The following is a 17,735-nucleotide window of genomic DNA, read 5'->3' as shown; positions in this document are numbered from 1 at the left end:
GAGCGCTTATATTGTGGCAGGCACCGGGCTGGGCGCTTAACATATAAATGACTTCTTTTCCTCCCCATAACCACCCTCTGCAATGAGCCTTCCCCGTTTGACAGGTGAGACAGCTGGGGCTCAGAGTGGTTAAGGTATTTGTCCAAGACTGCACAGCCTCTAAATGGCAGAGGTAGAGTTCAAAGGTAGGTATAATCTAACCTGGAGTGAGTATAGTTCTCTCTCAATCAGAAGGCCACGCTGTCCAAGATGAGGACCCACAGGCTGTCTTCCCACTGGCAGAACCCAACTAGGAGTGCCTTGGATTGACTTAATCTAATTCAAAACCCCTTTTAGGGGTTTAGGGGACCGAGGACAGAGCGACCCAGAGTGGGTCAAAATTTCAGAAGGAAAAAAAAATCCACGTATCTGATCATTCAGCGAATAGCAGCCAGTTGAATAAAGGGAAAGATGTAAATCAGGATATTTACATTTCCTGGGGGGCGGGGGCCAGCAAAGCTCGTGGACCCAAAACACCAAGTCACACCTGCTAAGCCGTTTGTACCTTCCGTCCTTCCTTTTCTCTGTGAGCATCCTGCCCGGGAAATATCAAGGGAGGGCTGGCTCTCATGTGAAGAGACAACGTGGAAATGAAGCTGGCCTGGTCCAGCGTGATCTGATTCCGTACCGAGCGCCGAGGAAAAGCTGAACCCTCCGTTGAGATCATCAAGTGATACAGATGAGCACTTCTCAGGCTCTGCGGCCATTCAGATCAGCACTGCTCCAGAAACACGCAGAGAGAGTGAGAAAACCCTTAATTGTCAGGCCGCTGTGTGTGCATTACCCAGGTGCTCACCCTCCCTCCCTCTCTCTGTCTCATAAGATGCTGTGTCTTTGGGAGATTTCAAAAAAATAATGAGATCTTAGCATAAGATCAAGCGATGTGGGTTCTCCACGTGGAGTGCAGCTTCCCCTCCACTCAGCCTGGCCACGACCCTATCTGTCACTGTCGCTGCCACGCTGGGACTCCAGCTCAATGCTGAGCCCCGATGCAAATTGCTATCGGTCTCTCCTACTGTGGCCGGCTGAATAACGTCCCTCAGAGATATGCACAGCCTAATCCCTGGACCCTAGGAATATGAGACTTTGCGGGTGGGATTGCATTAAGGATCTTGAGATGGAGGGATTTTCCTGGGTTACTTGGGTGGGTTCTAAATGTACTCACAAGTAGCCTTATAAGAGGGAGACAGATTTGGACACAGAAGAGGGAAGGAGACAGGATGACATCAGCAGAGAGAGATTTAAAGATTCCCTTCTGCTGGCTTTGACAGGGGAGGAAGGGGCCACCAGCCAAGGACTGTGAGAAATGCAGCTCTAGAAACTGGAAAACACAAGGAAGAAGATTCTCCCCGGGGGCCTCTGGAAGGAGCGTGGTCCCACTGACTCTTGACTTCAGCCCAGTGAAGCCGATTTCAGACCTCTGGCTTCCAGAACTATGAGAGCATAAAAGTGTGTTATTTGAAGACCCCAACTCTGTGGGAGTTGGTTACAGCAGCATGGGAAACTCATACACATAGCAAAGCTGCTGCCTCACACTGTCATTCAGCAGGAACGCTATGAACTGGATCCACCATCTAAGTTTCAGAGGGCCAGGTGGCCCTCACTGCCCGGACTTGCCAGCTCCAGGGGAGTCCTTGCAATGGGTCAGGCCCTGGGAGAAGTGGGAACATGAACTCTTGCTCATCGATGATGTACATATTCAGCGTGCACCTGCTCTGAGTTTGGGCATGTGTTGGGGGCTGCCGACACTACTAGGAGTGAAAACAGCTCAGCCTCCGTTCTCACCAAGGCCAAGGTCTGGTAGGAGAAAGGTAGTGAGCCCATACTCACGCCAGTGCATGTAGATCTAAACAGAGGGGGAAAGTCTTTCTAAGAAGAGGATTGTGGTTACGGGGATAACACTGGACACAGACTGGGAAGTCCTGGGAAGGCTTCCCTTCCCTGGATCTGAGCCCTGGAGGGAGAGGGAGAGTTAATCAGGCAAAGATGGTAGCGGGAGGAGGGGTCCAGGCAGAGGGAATGGCACGGAAAATGGCCCCAGTGGCAGGACAGGGCGTGGAGTGCATGTGTGTGGGGCGGGGGGACTGAAAGGTGCCCCGTGGGGTACAGATCAGGGGTGGTGGCTGGAGGTGGAGGAAAGATGAAGAACAGAGGGCAGAAGAGCCAGGAATGGACCTGGCGGTATCAGGTAGGCTTGATCACAGTAACAAATTCTTGAAAGTGTTTAAAACTGGGAGCCATGGTCTGATTTGCATTTCCAGAGGCACCTTCTGGCTGTGGTACCCTGACCTGGAGGGCAGCAAGGTGGAAGGCTAGAGGCACTTGAGGTCCAAGACAGAGATGGGAATGCGCACTTGGGCGGCAGCCATGGTGATAGAGGAAAGTGGACAGTTTTTAAAACTAGTTTAGGAGGTAAAATTGACTCAATTTGGGGATGGAGTGAATATGTGAAGTGGCAAATTGGAAGGAGTCAAGAATGGTGTCTAACTTCAGAATTTGGCATTCCATAGATGGTGATGCTGGGCTATTTGCAGAGCTATGTTTGGTGGGGACAGGGCTGGGGGGTGGCACGGGGATCATGAGTTTGGACTTGGACATATTGGGTTTGATGTATCGGAGACATTGATGGAAGACATCAAAGATCATAAACTTCCTTCCCTTTCTTAGTATTTTTCCTTTAAAAAGGTACATGTGGGAGCCACCTGGCTGTCTCAGTAGGTTGAGTTTCTGACTCTTGGTTTTGGCTTAGGTTGTGATCTCAGGATCATGAGATCAAGCCCTGCGTTGGGCACTGTGCTGGGCGTGGAGCTCTCTCTCCCTCTCCTTCTGCCTCTCCCCCCTCCCACTCACACATGTGCACGCGCTCTCTCTAAAAAAAAAGAAGAAAAAGTAAAAGGTGCATGTGTGTCCAAAAAGGCAAACACTGTATGATTCCATTTATATAAGGAACTTAGAGTAGTCAAAATCATAGGGATAGAAAGCCAAGAGTAGTTGCCAGGGGCTGGGAGAGAACGTTGAGTTATTGTTTGATGGATACAGGATTTCAATTTTGCAAGTTGCGAAGTTCTGGAGATAGATGGTGGTCATGGTTGTACAACAGTGTAAATATTCTTAATACCACTGAACTGTATACTTACAAATGGTCATGATGGGACATTTTCTGTTTATGTGTATTTTGCCACAATAAAAAATTGGAAAAAAGTGTGTGTGTTTGTGAACTATATACAAAAGTGTACATAAGATACATATATGCCATCTATGGAATAGTAAACAATTATGTCCCCATGATCTTGCCTAAGTCATAACCTGTATGTGACCCTTAGAAGCCTCGTTGTGCCCTGTTCCCTTGAATTTCCCTCAGTCCCTCAGAGGTGAGCCTTAGGCTGAGTTTATCTAAATGCTTTTTCTTTGTATAATTTACTATCTCTATATGAATGCCTGTACCTTTTTTGGTTTTACACATTTTGACCTTTACATCATCATGGCTGAAAGTCTTATTTTTGAGATGCATCTGGGTTAATGCCCGGGGGGGCATCCCTTTTTCACTGCTATACAGAATTCCACAGAATGACTAGGCCACCGTGGATTTGTCCTTTTCTGCTGCTGACAAACGCCTGAGTTGTTTCCAGTGTTTTGCTCTTACAAACAAGGCTGATAAGAACATTCTGGAATATGCCTCCTGGCACTTACTGTGAGAGTTTCTTTAAAGCAGTGCTTGGATAATGGAAATGTTCTACAAAAATGTGTATGCTTTCCAACAGGACAGCCATTAGGCTCAATAGATGAACGAGCACTTGAAATGTAGTAGGGCTACTGAAGGACTGTATTTTTTATTTTATTTCCATGAATTTAAATTGAAAATAGCCACATGAAGCTCGTGCCTGCCCAGTTATACAGGGCAGCCCTAGGGTATCCCCAGGGGAGAAACTACTGGTTGTAGAATAAGTACGTGCTCATCTTTACTAGGTGATACCAGAATGTTCTACAAAGTGGTAGAGCCAATATCCCTTTATCTTAATCAGTGTTCTCCAACTTCCTAGGTCTTTGCTAGCCAGAGAAAGCATCCAGGTAGAAGTTTCTGAGAATAAACAGGGCTGTATTAGGATTCTCCCATGGAACAGAAACAAAAGGAGATTTGATTGATTGATCGAGCGATGGATTATTTAATTATAAGGAAGTAGCTCACATGATTATCGAGGCCGAGAAGCCCCAAGATCTATCTTCAGCAAGCTGGAGAAGCAGGAGAGCCGATGCTATACAGCTCCAGTCCAAAAGCTGGCAGGCTCAAGCCCCAAGAAGAGTTGATTTTTCAGTTCAAGTCCACAGGGAGGAAAAGATCAATATCCCAGCTGCTCAGTAAAGCAGGCAAATTTCCCTCTTTCTCAGCCTTTCTGTTCTATTCAGGCCTTCAGTGGATTGTACGAGGCCCACCCACACTGGGAAAGGCAATCTGCTTTACTCCATCCACTGATCCGAATGTTTCATCTCACCCAGAAACCTCCGTATAGACTCCCCCAGAATAATGTATGACCAGACGTCTGGCGACCCCACGGCCCCAGTCATGTTGACACATAAACTTCACCGTCACAAGAGCCTAATGGTGATCTCGCTTCCAGCTCACCAGCACACAGGAGACTCAGATCCTCGGAGGTAAGAGAATGAAGTCCTCGAGGGTAAGACACTCCAAGCTCCCAGACAGAAGAATTTCCTCTCCTGAAGTGTGTTCTGACTGCAGAAAGCAACTTGGAACAGCAGAAGCTTGTCAAGTGGGGGGACGTATCTTTCTCCATTTGATCAGCCCAGTTTCCCACACCCATCCCTACCTCCCGGCATGCTTAGAAATTCAGGAGGGTCCTTCCACTCAGAGGTCCAACCTGCAGTGTCCTCCATCCTCTCTCCTTGTCCCTCCATTTCCCTTCCCCTCCCTCTTCCCTTCCCCTCTCCCAGCTCCTCAAATCCATGCACATTTTGTCCAAAACAAATTGCTTTTCAGATCTGCCTTGAGACCTGTTCTTAGGGGATGCTATTTAAAACCCCAAGTGCAACTGGCGTGATGCAGAACTCCCAAACGTGGCTAAGATGTGTCAAGTGACATAAATGCACATGCTTCGTTTGGCCCTTGGCTTGAAGCTTTTCCTAACGGACTTGAGAATCGCCAGCTCGTTGAAGGCAAAAAAAAAAAAAAAAAAACAGGTGTATAAAACATTTTTTAAAAAAATAACACTGGTGATAATAAAGTCAAGGCCCCGGGGTAGAGCTGGTCTTACTGGCGGACAGCTGCTCCCCAGCTTCTCGGGGAGAGGAGTGTGTACTGTGTTCTCTGGGGATGACTCAGCAGCCCCGACCCCCTGCGATCCCTCAAAGCACGGCGTTAACAGTGAAATGGAGGATTTGCTTATTTCCTTAGGAGGAAGAGCCACCTACTTTCACATGCATCCTCTCTTTTCATCTCTTGCTGTCTTGCTGCCAGGGAAGTGTTGATGCCCCCCTGTACAGAGGGAGAAACTGAAGCTGGAACACGGCTAAAAATCTGCTCCAGGGCCACACGGTTGATAACAAGGAGAAACTGGGGTTCAAAGCCAGTTGAGAGACCCCATAACATGGTTGGGATGGACGCTGGACCCAGAATGCCTGGGATAAACCAATATCTGCTATTTAATGGACACTGTGCAACCCCAGGCAAGTTACTCGACCTCTCTGTGCATCAGCTTCCTCCTCCTCTTTAAGATGGGAAGTAGCGGGGTGCGAGTACTATGCTCCCGAAATCGGTCCTTCACACGCCCGCTTCCCCTCCCCGCTGTGAGTCTGACGCTCCCTGATTAAAAGCCGCCACTGCCCAGGGCAAGCCGAGAGACAGAGCACAGTATCCCTTTTATGAAAATCCCGCAAGCCAGTGTAAAATGAAGATAACCACCCCCTGCCCCTGCTCAGAGGCGAAAGATTCTTAATTATCTGAAGCCCAGATAAACAGCAGGACCAGGATTGTAGGGAGGATGCGGGAGAGCCAAGCAGGCAAGCACGGGCTGCTGAATTATGAAAAGCTAATGGTGTGATTCAGTGCCTGGAATTAAAGGTGAGAAAACGAGTCCGAGCTTGGCGACAGCCTCAGTAGGACAGGCGAGAGGGAGTGGCAGGGACCTGGGGCAGCAGCGGAAGGGCGGGAGGTGGAGGGCACAGAGGATCAAGGAGAGAACAAAGCAGGCTCCAAGTTTCATCTCCCGGACATTTGGCACCTATTACAGGGGCGTTTTTGTGATACAGAGGGGTTTACTGACTCATTCAAATGAAGCTCATAAAATCACCAAACTTCACGAGATCTCCAGGTGCCCTGGAGCAACCTGTAAACCAGAGGACAAGCTAAGGAAGACGCAGAAGATAACGCCTTGCCCGCCAGGGTCACTTCATAGCCCTTCCCTGAACCTGGTCTTGTGGGCCTTAGGCAAGGTGAACAGGGCGCTGCCCTGATTCATCCTTTCATTAGTAGGCACTTTTCACAGATGGTGTGATAACGTATACTCAGGGCTGCCCGCTGGAAGGGCTCCGTAAATGTGCTCCCTGAGAACCCTTACAGGGCGCTACCTCGAATTCCTGGCAGGCAGACTTGCAAACCTGGCCACCTAAGTTAGAGCTCATCATTTTAGGTTCCAAATAAATTGCTTCTCTCCAGAGAAAGAGTACAGAAAAGTCCTGACTGAGTCCTGTTCACTGAGCCTCCCTCAGTAAAATCCTTTCCATTTCCACCACACTTCATTCAAGATGGCAGAACAAGACAAACCCAACGTGGGACTGTGAGATTGTGGGGTTTCGGGCATCCAACCAGGAGTTTGTCTTTGCATTCTAGAAGTGCCGGGCAAAGAAGAGAGGGAATAAAGAGTAAACAGCAGTTCTTCTGTGCTCTGTCATGTGCCCAGGGTCATACACTGAGGACGACCCCTGAGGGCAATTCTCATGAATCCATGGTAGTTCCCCGGGGACTGAGTCAATCTCCCTCTTCTACTTCCTCACCATCCCGGCAAGAGGAGAGGTTGAACCAGCAGGGCAAGAACATGGAAGTCCATGAAAGAAAAATGCTAAACGTTGGGGGTGTTGGGATCAGCAGCCATTGGACCCATTCTTTTTTTTTTTTTTAATTTTATTTTTATTTGCATTTATTCTGCAGAATTTACTCCCGGGCCATAAGTTTTTGTTTCTTCAGTTTCTTCTGGGATATCTTTTTCTTCTGTGCAACCTCCTCTTCTGGTGTAGGAACAATCTGCTCTTTTTCAGTAAGGATCATCTCAATGTGGCGGGGAGAGCACATGTATGGGTTAATCCGACCATGAGCCCTGTACGTTCTACACCGCATCTTGGGGGCTTTGTTCACCTGGATGTGCTCAATGACCAGAGAATCAACATCTAAACCCTTAAGTTCAGCATTACTCCCTGCATTTTTAAGCATGTGCAGTAAAAATTCAGCACTCTTCTTGGGCCACCAACCCTGTGTCCAGCTCCACTGTTTGGCCCGGGCACACCTACCAACTCCACCATTGTAGCGACGGAATGGCACACACACTGCTTCTGTAAAGTGACGTCTTTCAGATACTTGGTGGCTTTCGGATATGCATACCCTTGATGGCCTGGGCAGTTTCACGTGTGTTCTTAAAGTGAACACAAAGATTTGAACCTCTTGACTTCCATGATTTCATAGGGTTTTCTGGGTCAAGCGAACAGCAAACCATTTTCAGAGGTTACCTCAGGCCACTTAGGGGGAAGAGTAGCCATTGGACCCATTCTTAAAAGAGTCAATACAGCAGGAGACATAAAAGAGAGAAGACACCCGCAACCCTGAAATGTGGTCTGACTCACATAGTGTCCACAGGAGCTGATGGGTATTAACTTGATTACTTCGGAGCAGGTGTGACAAAACCAATCTCATCCTGGTTATTACAGCTACAGTCACTGGGACAGTTCCAGTCAATGGCTGTCACATTCCTGTCACTCAGAGCTTCCCCACCTGAGCCTGCAAATGCTTAGTGTGGTCTGAAATTCTACTTCCCTCTTACCCTGTGCCGGGGCCCTCGTGTGTGTGTGTGTGTGTGTGTGTGTGTGTGGAAGTTGTTGGGTAAGGGTGGAATATGCACATTCTACAAATATTAATTGCCCTAATAAGTGCCAAGCCCTATTCAAGATGCTGGGAAGATAGAACTGTGAGGAAGATGAGTAAGATTCCTACCCTCGTGGTGTATACTCTAAAGAATTTCCTTCCTCCCTTCCCTCATTCACTCTCTGAATCAGTGCTCTGGGATCACTGCATCCTAGCTTGGCTTCTGATTAGCTAATGCAACCGTGGGCAAATTTTTAACCTCCAATTTTCTCTTCTCTAATAGGGATGCAAGAATAGGAGCCCTATAGCTGTGTGAGGGTCTGGCTCTGAGAAATAGCCAGGAAACTGAATTCAAGAACGGCCCACACGTGGCCTGCTAGCCTGGGAGGCTGAGGATGATGGATGAGGCGTTTGTTTGGGTGTGAGTGGGCAGTGAGCCCTATCCTGTCCACCCTGGGTCCATCTTGCACCACTGAGATTGACGAAGCGGGTGCACCTGCAGGCAAGGTTGCATACTATACCAGGCTGGGCCTGGGCGGGCGGGGGGGGGGCTGTCAGTAGAATCCACTATTGTCTGCAGGCTCCTAGCAAGTTCCCCCCACCCCAGGGGGGCCTGGAAGCCGGCCCCTCCCCTGGAGAATGGCACTGAGCCCCTCCTATGTCTTGACTACACTGACCTCTTTCTGTATCCTTTGAATAACTTGATTTTCAAGGTTCTACAGTTGAGATTTGTCCCTAAGTGGGCATGATGGGGAAATTCAGTGACTCAAGAGTTTAGTGCCCTCCTTGGCCCAGAGCTGGAGCTTACACGCTAGCTGTTCTTGTCATTGCTCACTCACTGCGTGCCAGGCATGGGCCAGATGCTGGGGATACCGAGTGTGGGTACACACCAGATGCAAAGGTCAGTAAATGCAAAGTAACAGCCATTGTTCCTGTAGCAGCAAAAAAAAAAAAAAAAAGCAAACTTTGCTCCCTCTTAAGCACCCTTGGGCTGAAGGGAGCTCTTCAGTACTTTACAGCAGAACTCCTGTTCTCTGTCTTCTTTTTTTTATTTTTATTTTTTTAATGATTTTATTTATTTATCAGGGAGAGAGACAGAGAACAAGCAGGAGAGCAGCAGGTAGAGGTAGAAGCAGGCTCCCCGCCGAGCAGGGAGCCCGACACGGGACTCGATCCCAGGATCCTGGGATCATGACCTGAGCCGAAGGCAGTCGCTTAACCGACTGAGCCACCCAGGCATCCCTTCTTTCTTTTTTTTAAAGAGAGCACACATTGAGAGTGGGGAGTTGGAAGAGGGAGGCACAGAATCTTTTCTTTTTTTTTTTTAAGATTTTATTTATTTGAGAGAGAAAGCAGGAGCCAGAGGGAGGGGTAGAAGCAGGCTCCCCTCTGAGCAGGGAACCCGATATTGGGCTCCATCCCAGGACTCTGAGATCATGACCTGAGCCAAAAGCAGACGCTTAACCGACCGACTGAGCCACTCAGGCGCCCCAACTAAAGGTTATATATTAAGTAATAGAAGAACAGTTGTAAAACTATTAGTCAGAATTAATAAAAACCGTTACTATTAACATAGGTCATTTTTATGAATTGGGATTAAAGATAGAACGGAGGAAGAAAGACTTAATTTGCATGTACAGGCACACCTCATTTTACTGTGCTTTGCTTTATTACACTTCAAAGATACTGCATTTTTTACAAATCGAAGGTTCAAGACTTCAGTGGACAGTCAGAATGGCTAAAATTAACAAGTCAGGAAACAACAGACGTTGGCGGGGATGCGGAGAAAGGGGAACCCTCCTACACTGTTGGTGGGAATGCAAGCTGGTGCAACCCCTCTGGAAAACAGTATGGAGGTGCCTTAAACAGTTGAAAATAGAGCTACCATATGATCCAGCAATTGCACTACTGGGTATTTACCCCAAAGATACAAATGTAGGGATCCAAAGGGGTACGTGCACCCCGATGTTTATAGCAGCAATGTCCACAATAGCCAAACTGTGGAAAGAGCCAAGATGTCCATCGACAGATGAATGGATAAAGAAGAGGTGGTATATATACACAATGGAATATTATGCAGCCATCAAAAGGAATGAGATCTTGCCATTTGCAACGACGTGGATGGAACTGGAGGGTGTTATGCTGAGTGACATAAGTCAATCAGAGAAAGACATGTATCCTATGACCTCACTGATATGAGGAATTCTTAATCTCAGGAAACAAACTGAGTGTTGCTGGAGTGGGGGGTGCTGGGAGGGATGGGGTGGCTGGGTGATGGACACTGGGGAGGGTATGTGCTATGGTGAGCGCTGTGAATTGTGCAAGACTGTTGAATCACAGATCTGTATTTCTGAAACAAATAATGCAACATATGTTAAGAAAAAAGAAAAAGAAGAAGATAGCAGGAGGGGAAGAATGAAGGGGAGTAAGTCGGAGGGGGAGATGAACCATGAGAGACAATGGACTCTGAAAAACAAACTGAGGGTTCTAGAGGGGAGGGGGTGGGGGGATGGGTTAGCCTGGTGATGGGTATTAAAGAGGGCACGTTCTACGTGGGGCACTGGGTGTTATGCACAAACAATGAATCATGGAACACTGCATCAAAAACTAATGTAATATATGGTGATTAACATAATACAAGATAAAAAAAAAAAAGACTTCAGTGGAGGAAGTTGGTGCAGTTGTGGTGGGAATAGCAAGAGAACCGGAATGAGAAGTGGAACCTAAAGATGGGACTGAATTGCTACCATCTCTTGATAAAACATTAACAGGTAAGCAGCTGCTTTTTTTTTTTTAATATTTCATTTATTTATTTGACAGAGACACAGCGAGAGAGGGAACACAAGCAAGGGGAGTGGCAGAGGGAGAAGCAGGCTTCCCACAGAGCAGGGAGCCTGATGTGGGGCTCGATCCCAGGATCCTGGGATCATGACCTGAGCCGAAGGCAGCCGCTTAACGACTGAGCCACCCAAGTGCCCCTAAGCAGCTGCTTCTCATGGATGAGCAAAGAAAATCGTTTTTTTTTTAACTTTTTCTTTCTTTCTTTCTTTCTTTTAAGATTTTATTTATTTATTTGACAGAGAGAGATAGCGAGAGAGGGAACACAAGCAGGGGGAGTGGGAGAGGGAGAAGCAAGCTTCCTGTGGAGCAGGGAGCCCGATGCGGGGCTCAATCCCAGGACCCTGGGACCATGCCCTGAGCCAAAGGCAGACGCTTAACGACTGAGCCACCCAGGCACCCCAAAGAAAATGTTTTCTGAAGATGCCATGCAATTGTCAAAATGACAACAAAGGACTGAGAATATGACATGAACTTAGTGGATAAAGCAGTGACAGGGTTTGGAGGGTTGACCCCAGTTTGGAAGGAAGTTCTACTGTGGGTGAGATGCGATCAAGGAGCATCCCATGCTACAGAGAAATCGTTGAGGAAAAGAAGAATCCATCCATGCGGCAGACTTCATTGTTGTTTTAAGAACCTGCCACAGCCACCCCCACCTTCAGCAGCCACCACCCTGATGGGTCAGCTGCCATCAACATCGAGGGAAGACCCTCCACCAGCAAAAGGATTACAACTCTCTGAAAGCTCAGAAGACGGTTAGCAGATTTTTTGTTTTGTTTTTGTTTTTAGCAATAGAGCTAATTAATTAAGGCCTGTGCATTGTTTTTTTAAGACAACACATTTGCACACTTAATAAACAATAGTATAGTGTAAACATAACTTTTATAAGCACTGGGAAGCCAAAAAAATTCATCTTACTCACTTTATAGCAAGGTTTGCTTTATTGCAGGGGTCCGGAACCGAACCCACAATACCTCTAAGGCGCACCTGTATTATTTAGAGAGTGTGATCATCCCAACCCTCTTGCTGCCAGTGAACTCTCAACTATTCCATACTTTATGGCTTTTCCCTTTGCCCTGAGTTCATCCACAAGTAGGAGCTGCACGGAGATTTCTGCATTTCCTGACCTATACCTGGATCCTTGCTGTTTGCTCGTTTCCGCGGAGTGACTGTACCTGTTACTTCAGTTCGGTAATCAAGGGCGAACACGAGAATCTGTGTCTAGTTCCGTGATCTCCCGCACACAACAAAGACACAGAACTTCCTGCCACTCATCTGCACTTGGGTAACCCACAGGCACCTCAAACTCCTGTCCAGTCCTGGCTTTGTCGGTAGTTGGAATCACCTGACTTAATAGTAACACCTGGTCTTAGTTAATACTTCTCCCACACAACCAATCCTTCCTCGAGTTCTTTTGAAAAACAAAAAACACAAAAACAAAAACAAAAACCATGAGGAGGAAAGGATTGTTTCTCCACACTCATGTATGTATTGGTTTAGTTTATTTCCAGATCAAAGGGAAGATGTTTCTTATTCGTAGGGTGGGGATGTTCTAGAACTTTCCTCCAAGGGCTCCTGGGAGGAGGGATCGTGTCCATGAAGCACTTAGCACAGGGTCTGGCCCACACAGAGAGCTAAATGAATGGCAGCTATTAATCCTGCGGTCTACCTCACGGGGTGAGAGAGAAGGTCACATTATGCGGTATATGTAGAAGGTCATCCAAGGAGAATATGGATTTTGAAAGCAGGAAGAGCCGGATCTGAATCCTAATTGCTCTATTTACTAGCTGGGAGGCCCGAGCAGGTTAACTTCCCTGAGCCTCAGTCTTTTTCATTTGTAAAATGGGATAATCCTATAACGGACCTCAGTGAAATCAGTGAAAGAATTCGTGGAATGTGTCCCTTCCAGCGCCGGCCCAGAAGGCGCCATGTTGCTGCTTTTTCCAGTGGAGGTTGGGTCAAATCATCTGATTCTGGGGTTGCCGGTGACCCCAGGAGAGAGGTACTATCATTCCCCCCGCCCCATTTCACAAGTCAGGGAAATGAAGCTCAGGGAGAGCTTTCCCCAGGCTCTCCCAGCTTTTTTGGATCTCATAACTATCTGAACCCAGAGTGTGCATGCTTAATGATGCGGACCCAGGTACCACCTCTGGGTCCCTATGTCTCCCTCTCCCTCTTCCCTTTTCTCTTCTCAGAAGCAAATATAGAAAGAGCTTGGGCTCTTTGAGTCTTTGAGTCAGACTGGCTTGGATTCAATCCCAACTTCAGGGTCTTGTTTAAAATAGAAGACTCTAGGGGGCGCCTGGGTGGCGCAGTTGGTTGAGCATCCAACTCTTGGTTTCAGCTCAGGTCATGTCTCAGGGTTGTGAGATCGAGCCCCGCGCTGGGCTTTGTGTTCAGCGCCAAGTCAGCTTAAGACTCTCCCTCCTTCTCCCTCTGCCCCTCCTCCCCGTGCTTGCTCGCTCTCTCTCCCAAATAAATCTTTAAAAAAACAGATAAATAAAAAATAAAATGGAAGATTCTGATACCCATGCCTCTAGGCCGTCGTGAGAACCAAATAAGAGTTTTTTAAACGTATGTAATGCCTTTATCCTGGCGTCTGGCCTGTAGTAATACATAGTAAATGGTAGTTTCTCTGGGTGTCCCCGTCTCCCCACCCCTTCTTTTTCTCGGCCACCTCCCCGAGGCACTCACATAAACCTAAGCTCAGACTCCCGTCGGACCAAGACTTCTCGGAGGCGCTGAATTTTCGCCATCTCCAGTTCGATCTCCTCCGGCATCATGGTTGTCTCTGCCATGCAGATGATGTCCAGCTGATCTGTGCAGGAGACATGAAACGTAGGTGTCAAGGCCCCAAGGCCACCCCAGTTTTCAAGAATTCCCTTAGGACCGTCCTCGTGCTCATTCCAGGGAGCAAGCAGCCTTTGCCCCAGCACCCTGGGCGCACCGCGAGGGCACACAGACGACAGCCTGAGGGGTACATGTGCATTTAAGGAGCCAGCCCTTGGGAACCCGGAAAACACGTTTTCCATGGGAATCCCTGTTACAATGGCAAGAGGAGGTTCAGGCGGGCTCACCAAACCTGTTCAAGGGTGTACACGTGGCTTTGATGGTCCCTGCCTGGTCCCAGCTCCTGAGCCTCTGCTCTCCTTGACTGCAGCCATTTGTCCCTTATCCCAGCCTCAGGACCAAGGCCAGCTTCAGGCAGAAAATCATTTTATGGGCTCCTGGGTGGCTCAGTCTGTTAAGCATCTGCCTTCAGCTCAGGTCATGATCCTGGAGTCCGGGCATCGAGTCCCGCGTCGGGCTCCCTGCTCAGCGGGGAGTCTGCTTCTCCCTCTGATCCTCCCCCCTCTCACGCTCTCCCTTTCTCAAACAAATAAAAATCTTTAAAAAAATCATTTTATAATCATTCTTTTACAGCAATACTATTAATCATTATCTTATAGAAATACTAAGTAAGGTAAGGAATAGTAATATTAAGTAATACAAGTTTGTTGCAGAAAATTCAGCTCATACAGCTAGGCAAAAAAAAAAAAAAAACAAAAGTCATCTCCCCACTGCCCAGAGAGAACCACGATCCACATGTTGATGGACATTCTTCCTGTCTCGTATTTATTTGATGTACATTCTTCCAATATATATATGATAATTTATATGATTAGAATAACAATGATTATATATATTATATATGTGCTGTGCATATTTAGGGTAATACATATGGGGTTTTTATATGTTTTCTATGCAGAATATTATATACACACATGTATTTCATAGTATCAAAGACACAAAATCACCTAAACACCTATCAGTGGATGAATGGATAAAAAAAGATGTGGTATATAAACAAATGGAATATTATTCAGCCACGAGGAAGGAGGATATCCTTTGTGACAGCAAGGATGGACTTTGAGCATATTATACTAAGTGAGGAAAGTGAGACAAAGGTACTGTATGATTATCACTTACATGTGGAATCTAAATAGTCAAACTTGTAGAAAACAGAGTAAAATGGTGGTTACCAGGGGATTGGAGAGGAGGATAAAATTGATTTTGTTTAAAGAGTTGTTAAGGGTACAAACCTGCAATAAGGAGTAAGTACACAATACCTTTTTTTTTAAAGATTTTATTTATGTATTTATGTATTTATTTATTTTAAGATTTTATTTATTTGAGAGAGAGAGCAACAGCATGAGTGGGGAGGAGAGGGACAAGCAGACTCCTGCTGAGCAGGGAGCCTGATGCGGGGCTCGAACCCAGGACCCTGGGATCGTGTCCTGAGCCAAAGGCAGACGCTCAACCAACTGAGCCACCCAGGCGTCCCAATACACATACCTTTAAAAAAAAAACTGGAAAAATGTATGCTAAAATGTTAGTAGTTAAAAATGTTCATACACACCCACATCATTGTATACCTATATTTCCGCCATGATGCAGGTCTGGTTTTTGTCATATAAAGTTAGGGTATCACATTTTATTACCCATTCTTTTCACATAACATATCGTGAGCATTTCCACACGTCCTTGGATATTCTTCCCCAGCAGCAGTGGGAAAGGTTGTGTGATCTTCTATTTGTGGCTGTATCGTGAATCACTCCACCAACCCCCAGACGGTTAGATTGTTTTCCATTTTCCCCACCATAATCAGCCCCGGGACGAGCGTTCTCGAAGCTCAGCCCTTGCATGCATCGAGGAGGTGCCTTTAGGCCACATTGCCAGAGTGAATGGCTGGGTTTTAAAGGCTGCAGTGTCCTAAGATCTTTCCCGGTTAGAGAAAAAGATATAGGGGAGGAGACAGTTTGCTTTACTGAGACCAACTCCACGGGACCCACATCTGTACCTTCCTTCTACATCCAACAACTTGCTTCTGCTGCCGGGCGTCTGTCTTTGTCCTTACCTCCGAGCTGATGGTTTGGAAAGCTTCCACCCATCAGAACTCCCCAATGTGCTGAGGACACAGGAGGAAGGCTGTGACCTAGAGCTGATTCCCACCTGGAAACCAATGGCCTCCCTAACGCTCTCCGAGGTAATTCACAATTTGTAAGAGATAAACGAGGATAAAGTCAAGGGGGAAAGACCAAGAAATGAGTCGGGGCGAAGAAATTGAGGCATATGGCAGCCCTAGGCCAGCTGGAGATCTTGTCCCCGCTCGGCTCAGCCCCCCAGAGGAGCGTCTGCTTCTCTTTATACTTCCCGAGAACTCCCAGATCTCCCAGCATGGACAGTGTACGGTGTTGAGCCAGGGAGGAGGGCAGGGCGTCTAGATGGGTAGCGGGGAGATGGGCAGACAGAGGAAATGTTAAATCGGGCATATTCACTATCCCCTTCTGCGGCCCTCCAAGCATGGCGTGTCCTGAAGAGCATCCTGCGGTCAGGCCAAGCTGATGCGGAAATGGGGGTAGGAGGGGAGACGGGGAGGTTGGAGGGGTGAGTGTCAGAAAGGGTGAGGGAAAAGGATCAGAGGAGCTGTCTCAGGACGGGGACTTGAGAAGAGAGATAGATGTCTAAGGAGGAATTTTAGGAATTGTCCATGTGACATGCTGAGTCATGATCTCAAGGCTTCTGGAATCAGATCTGGGGTCCTCTTGCCTCGCCACCCCCCAAGACTGAGATGGCTCCTGGGGCTGGAGCAATGAGGCCCGACTTGAGGCAGGAGGAAGGAAGGAAGAAGGAAGCAAGGCACAGGATAAAAATAGTAATATTAATTGAGCATTACTGTGTGCCGGATTCCAACCAGGCTAGAGGCCCAGCTCGGGCAATAGAGGGTCATGGTGACCAGGGGTGGGGAGGTGGGGGGGCGTTCTGGAATCAGATGGCTGGGGTTTGAGTCCTAGCTCTGCCCCTCACTACCTGTGTGGCCTGGGGGACTTAGTTAACATCTCGTGACTCAGTTTCATGTGAGGACACCCAGGGCAGTCGTGAGGATGGAATCAGCCGAGGCACGTCAGCCTCCATGTGTGGTTATGATGCCCTTGGTCATCACCACCAGCCCGCTCTGCTGTGCCATCTCTTTTAATCCTCACCATAAACCAGCAGGATCAAGATGTTCTCTGTTGAACAAATAAGGAAACAAAGGCTCAGAGCTGGCTAGGAAAGTAGCTGAGCCCTCGACTGCCTCCAAAACGCAGGTACTTCACCTCGTCACATGACCTTGAAATGAGCCCTTTACCTCTTAGCATCTCTTCCTTCCTTTTTCAGTAGCTACCATGTGCTATGCTGTGCTGAGGCTTTATATGATCTCACTTAATCCCTATTTTATACCTGATGAATCAGAGGCTTCGAGAAGGAAGTGACTTGGCCAACATCACACAATCAGAACGTTACAGAGTTAGAATGCAAACCCAGGGCTCAATCTCTCTCTCTCTCTCTCTCAAGCACATTATATAGCCTCTGGGCCAGGGCTAAAGGCATTCATGGTTGGGAATGCCTGTAAGTATTCTCATTTCTCACATTGTGGTTCAGATGGGCAGCCTGATTTCCATGGGACAGAGGTTGAAAATGGCCACATATCCTGGGGCAAAACATGGGACAAAGACTCACACTCCACGGATTGGCATTTTATCTCTACACCTCAGCACCTTGAGGCTCCAGGTGCTGACAGGAACGTTTAGCGTTGATTTGGGGCTGAGAATGGGGTTGATACCTGTGTTGAAAAGCCTTGCTTATGCGTGCTTTCCTTCTCCTGGAGAAAGGAACAAAGCCTAGACCCCAAATTAGATGTGAGATGGTTAGAATCCCTTCTTATGCTGAGTGCTCCGTGCCAGGCACTGTGCTG

General features: G+C 47.5%; 1 protein-coding gene across 2 annotated transcripts in view; it reads right to left on the bottom strand.

Moving 5' to 3' along the window:
• Positions 1 to 17,735, bottom strand: part of BMERB1 (bMERB domain containing 1) — a 162,128-nt gene that overhangs the window by 37,750 nt on the left and 106,643 nt on the right. For both annotated transcript variants that reach the window (XM_088016996.1, XM_028117639.1), the window contains exon 2: positions 13,655 to 13,778. In XM_088016996.1, the coding sequence (XP_087873122.1) occupies positions 13,655 to 13,778 (124 nt within the window). The remainder of the gene's footprint in view (positions 1 to 13,654; positions 13,779 to 17,735) is intronic.

This window comes from Eumetopias jubatus, unplaced genomic scaffold (assembly GCF_037043125.1).
Source record: "Eumetopias jubatus isolate StellerSeaLion01/CBP00866 unplaced genomic scaffold, mEumJub1_p1.0 scaffold_12, whole genome shotgun sequence".
NCBI lineage: Eukaryota > Metazoa > Chordata > Mammalia > Carnivora > Otariidae > Eumetopias > Eumetopias jubatus.
This window is presented reverse-complemented; position numbering and strand designations above follow the sequence as displayed.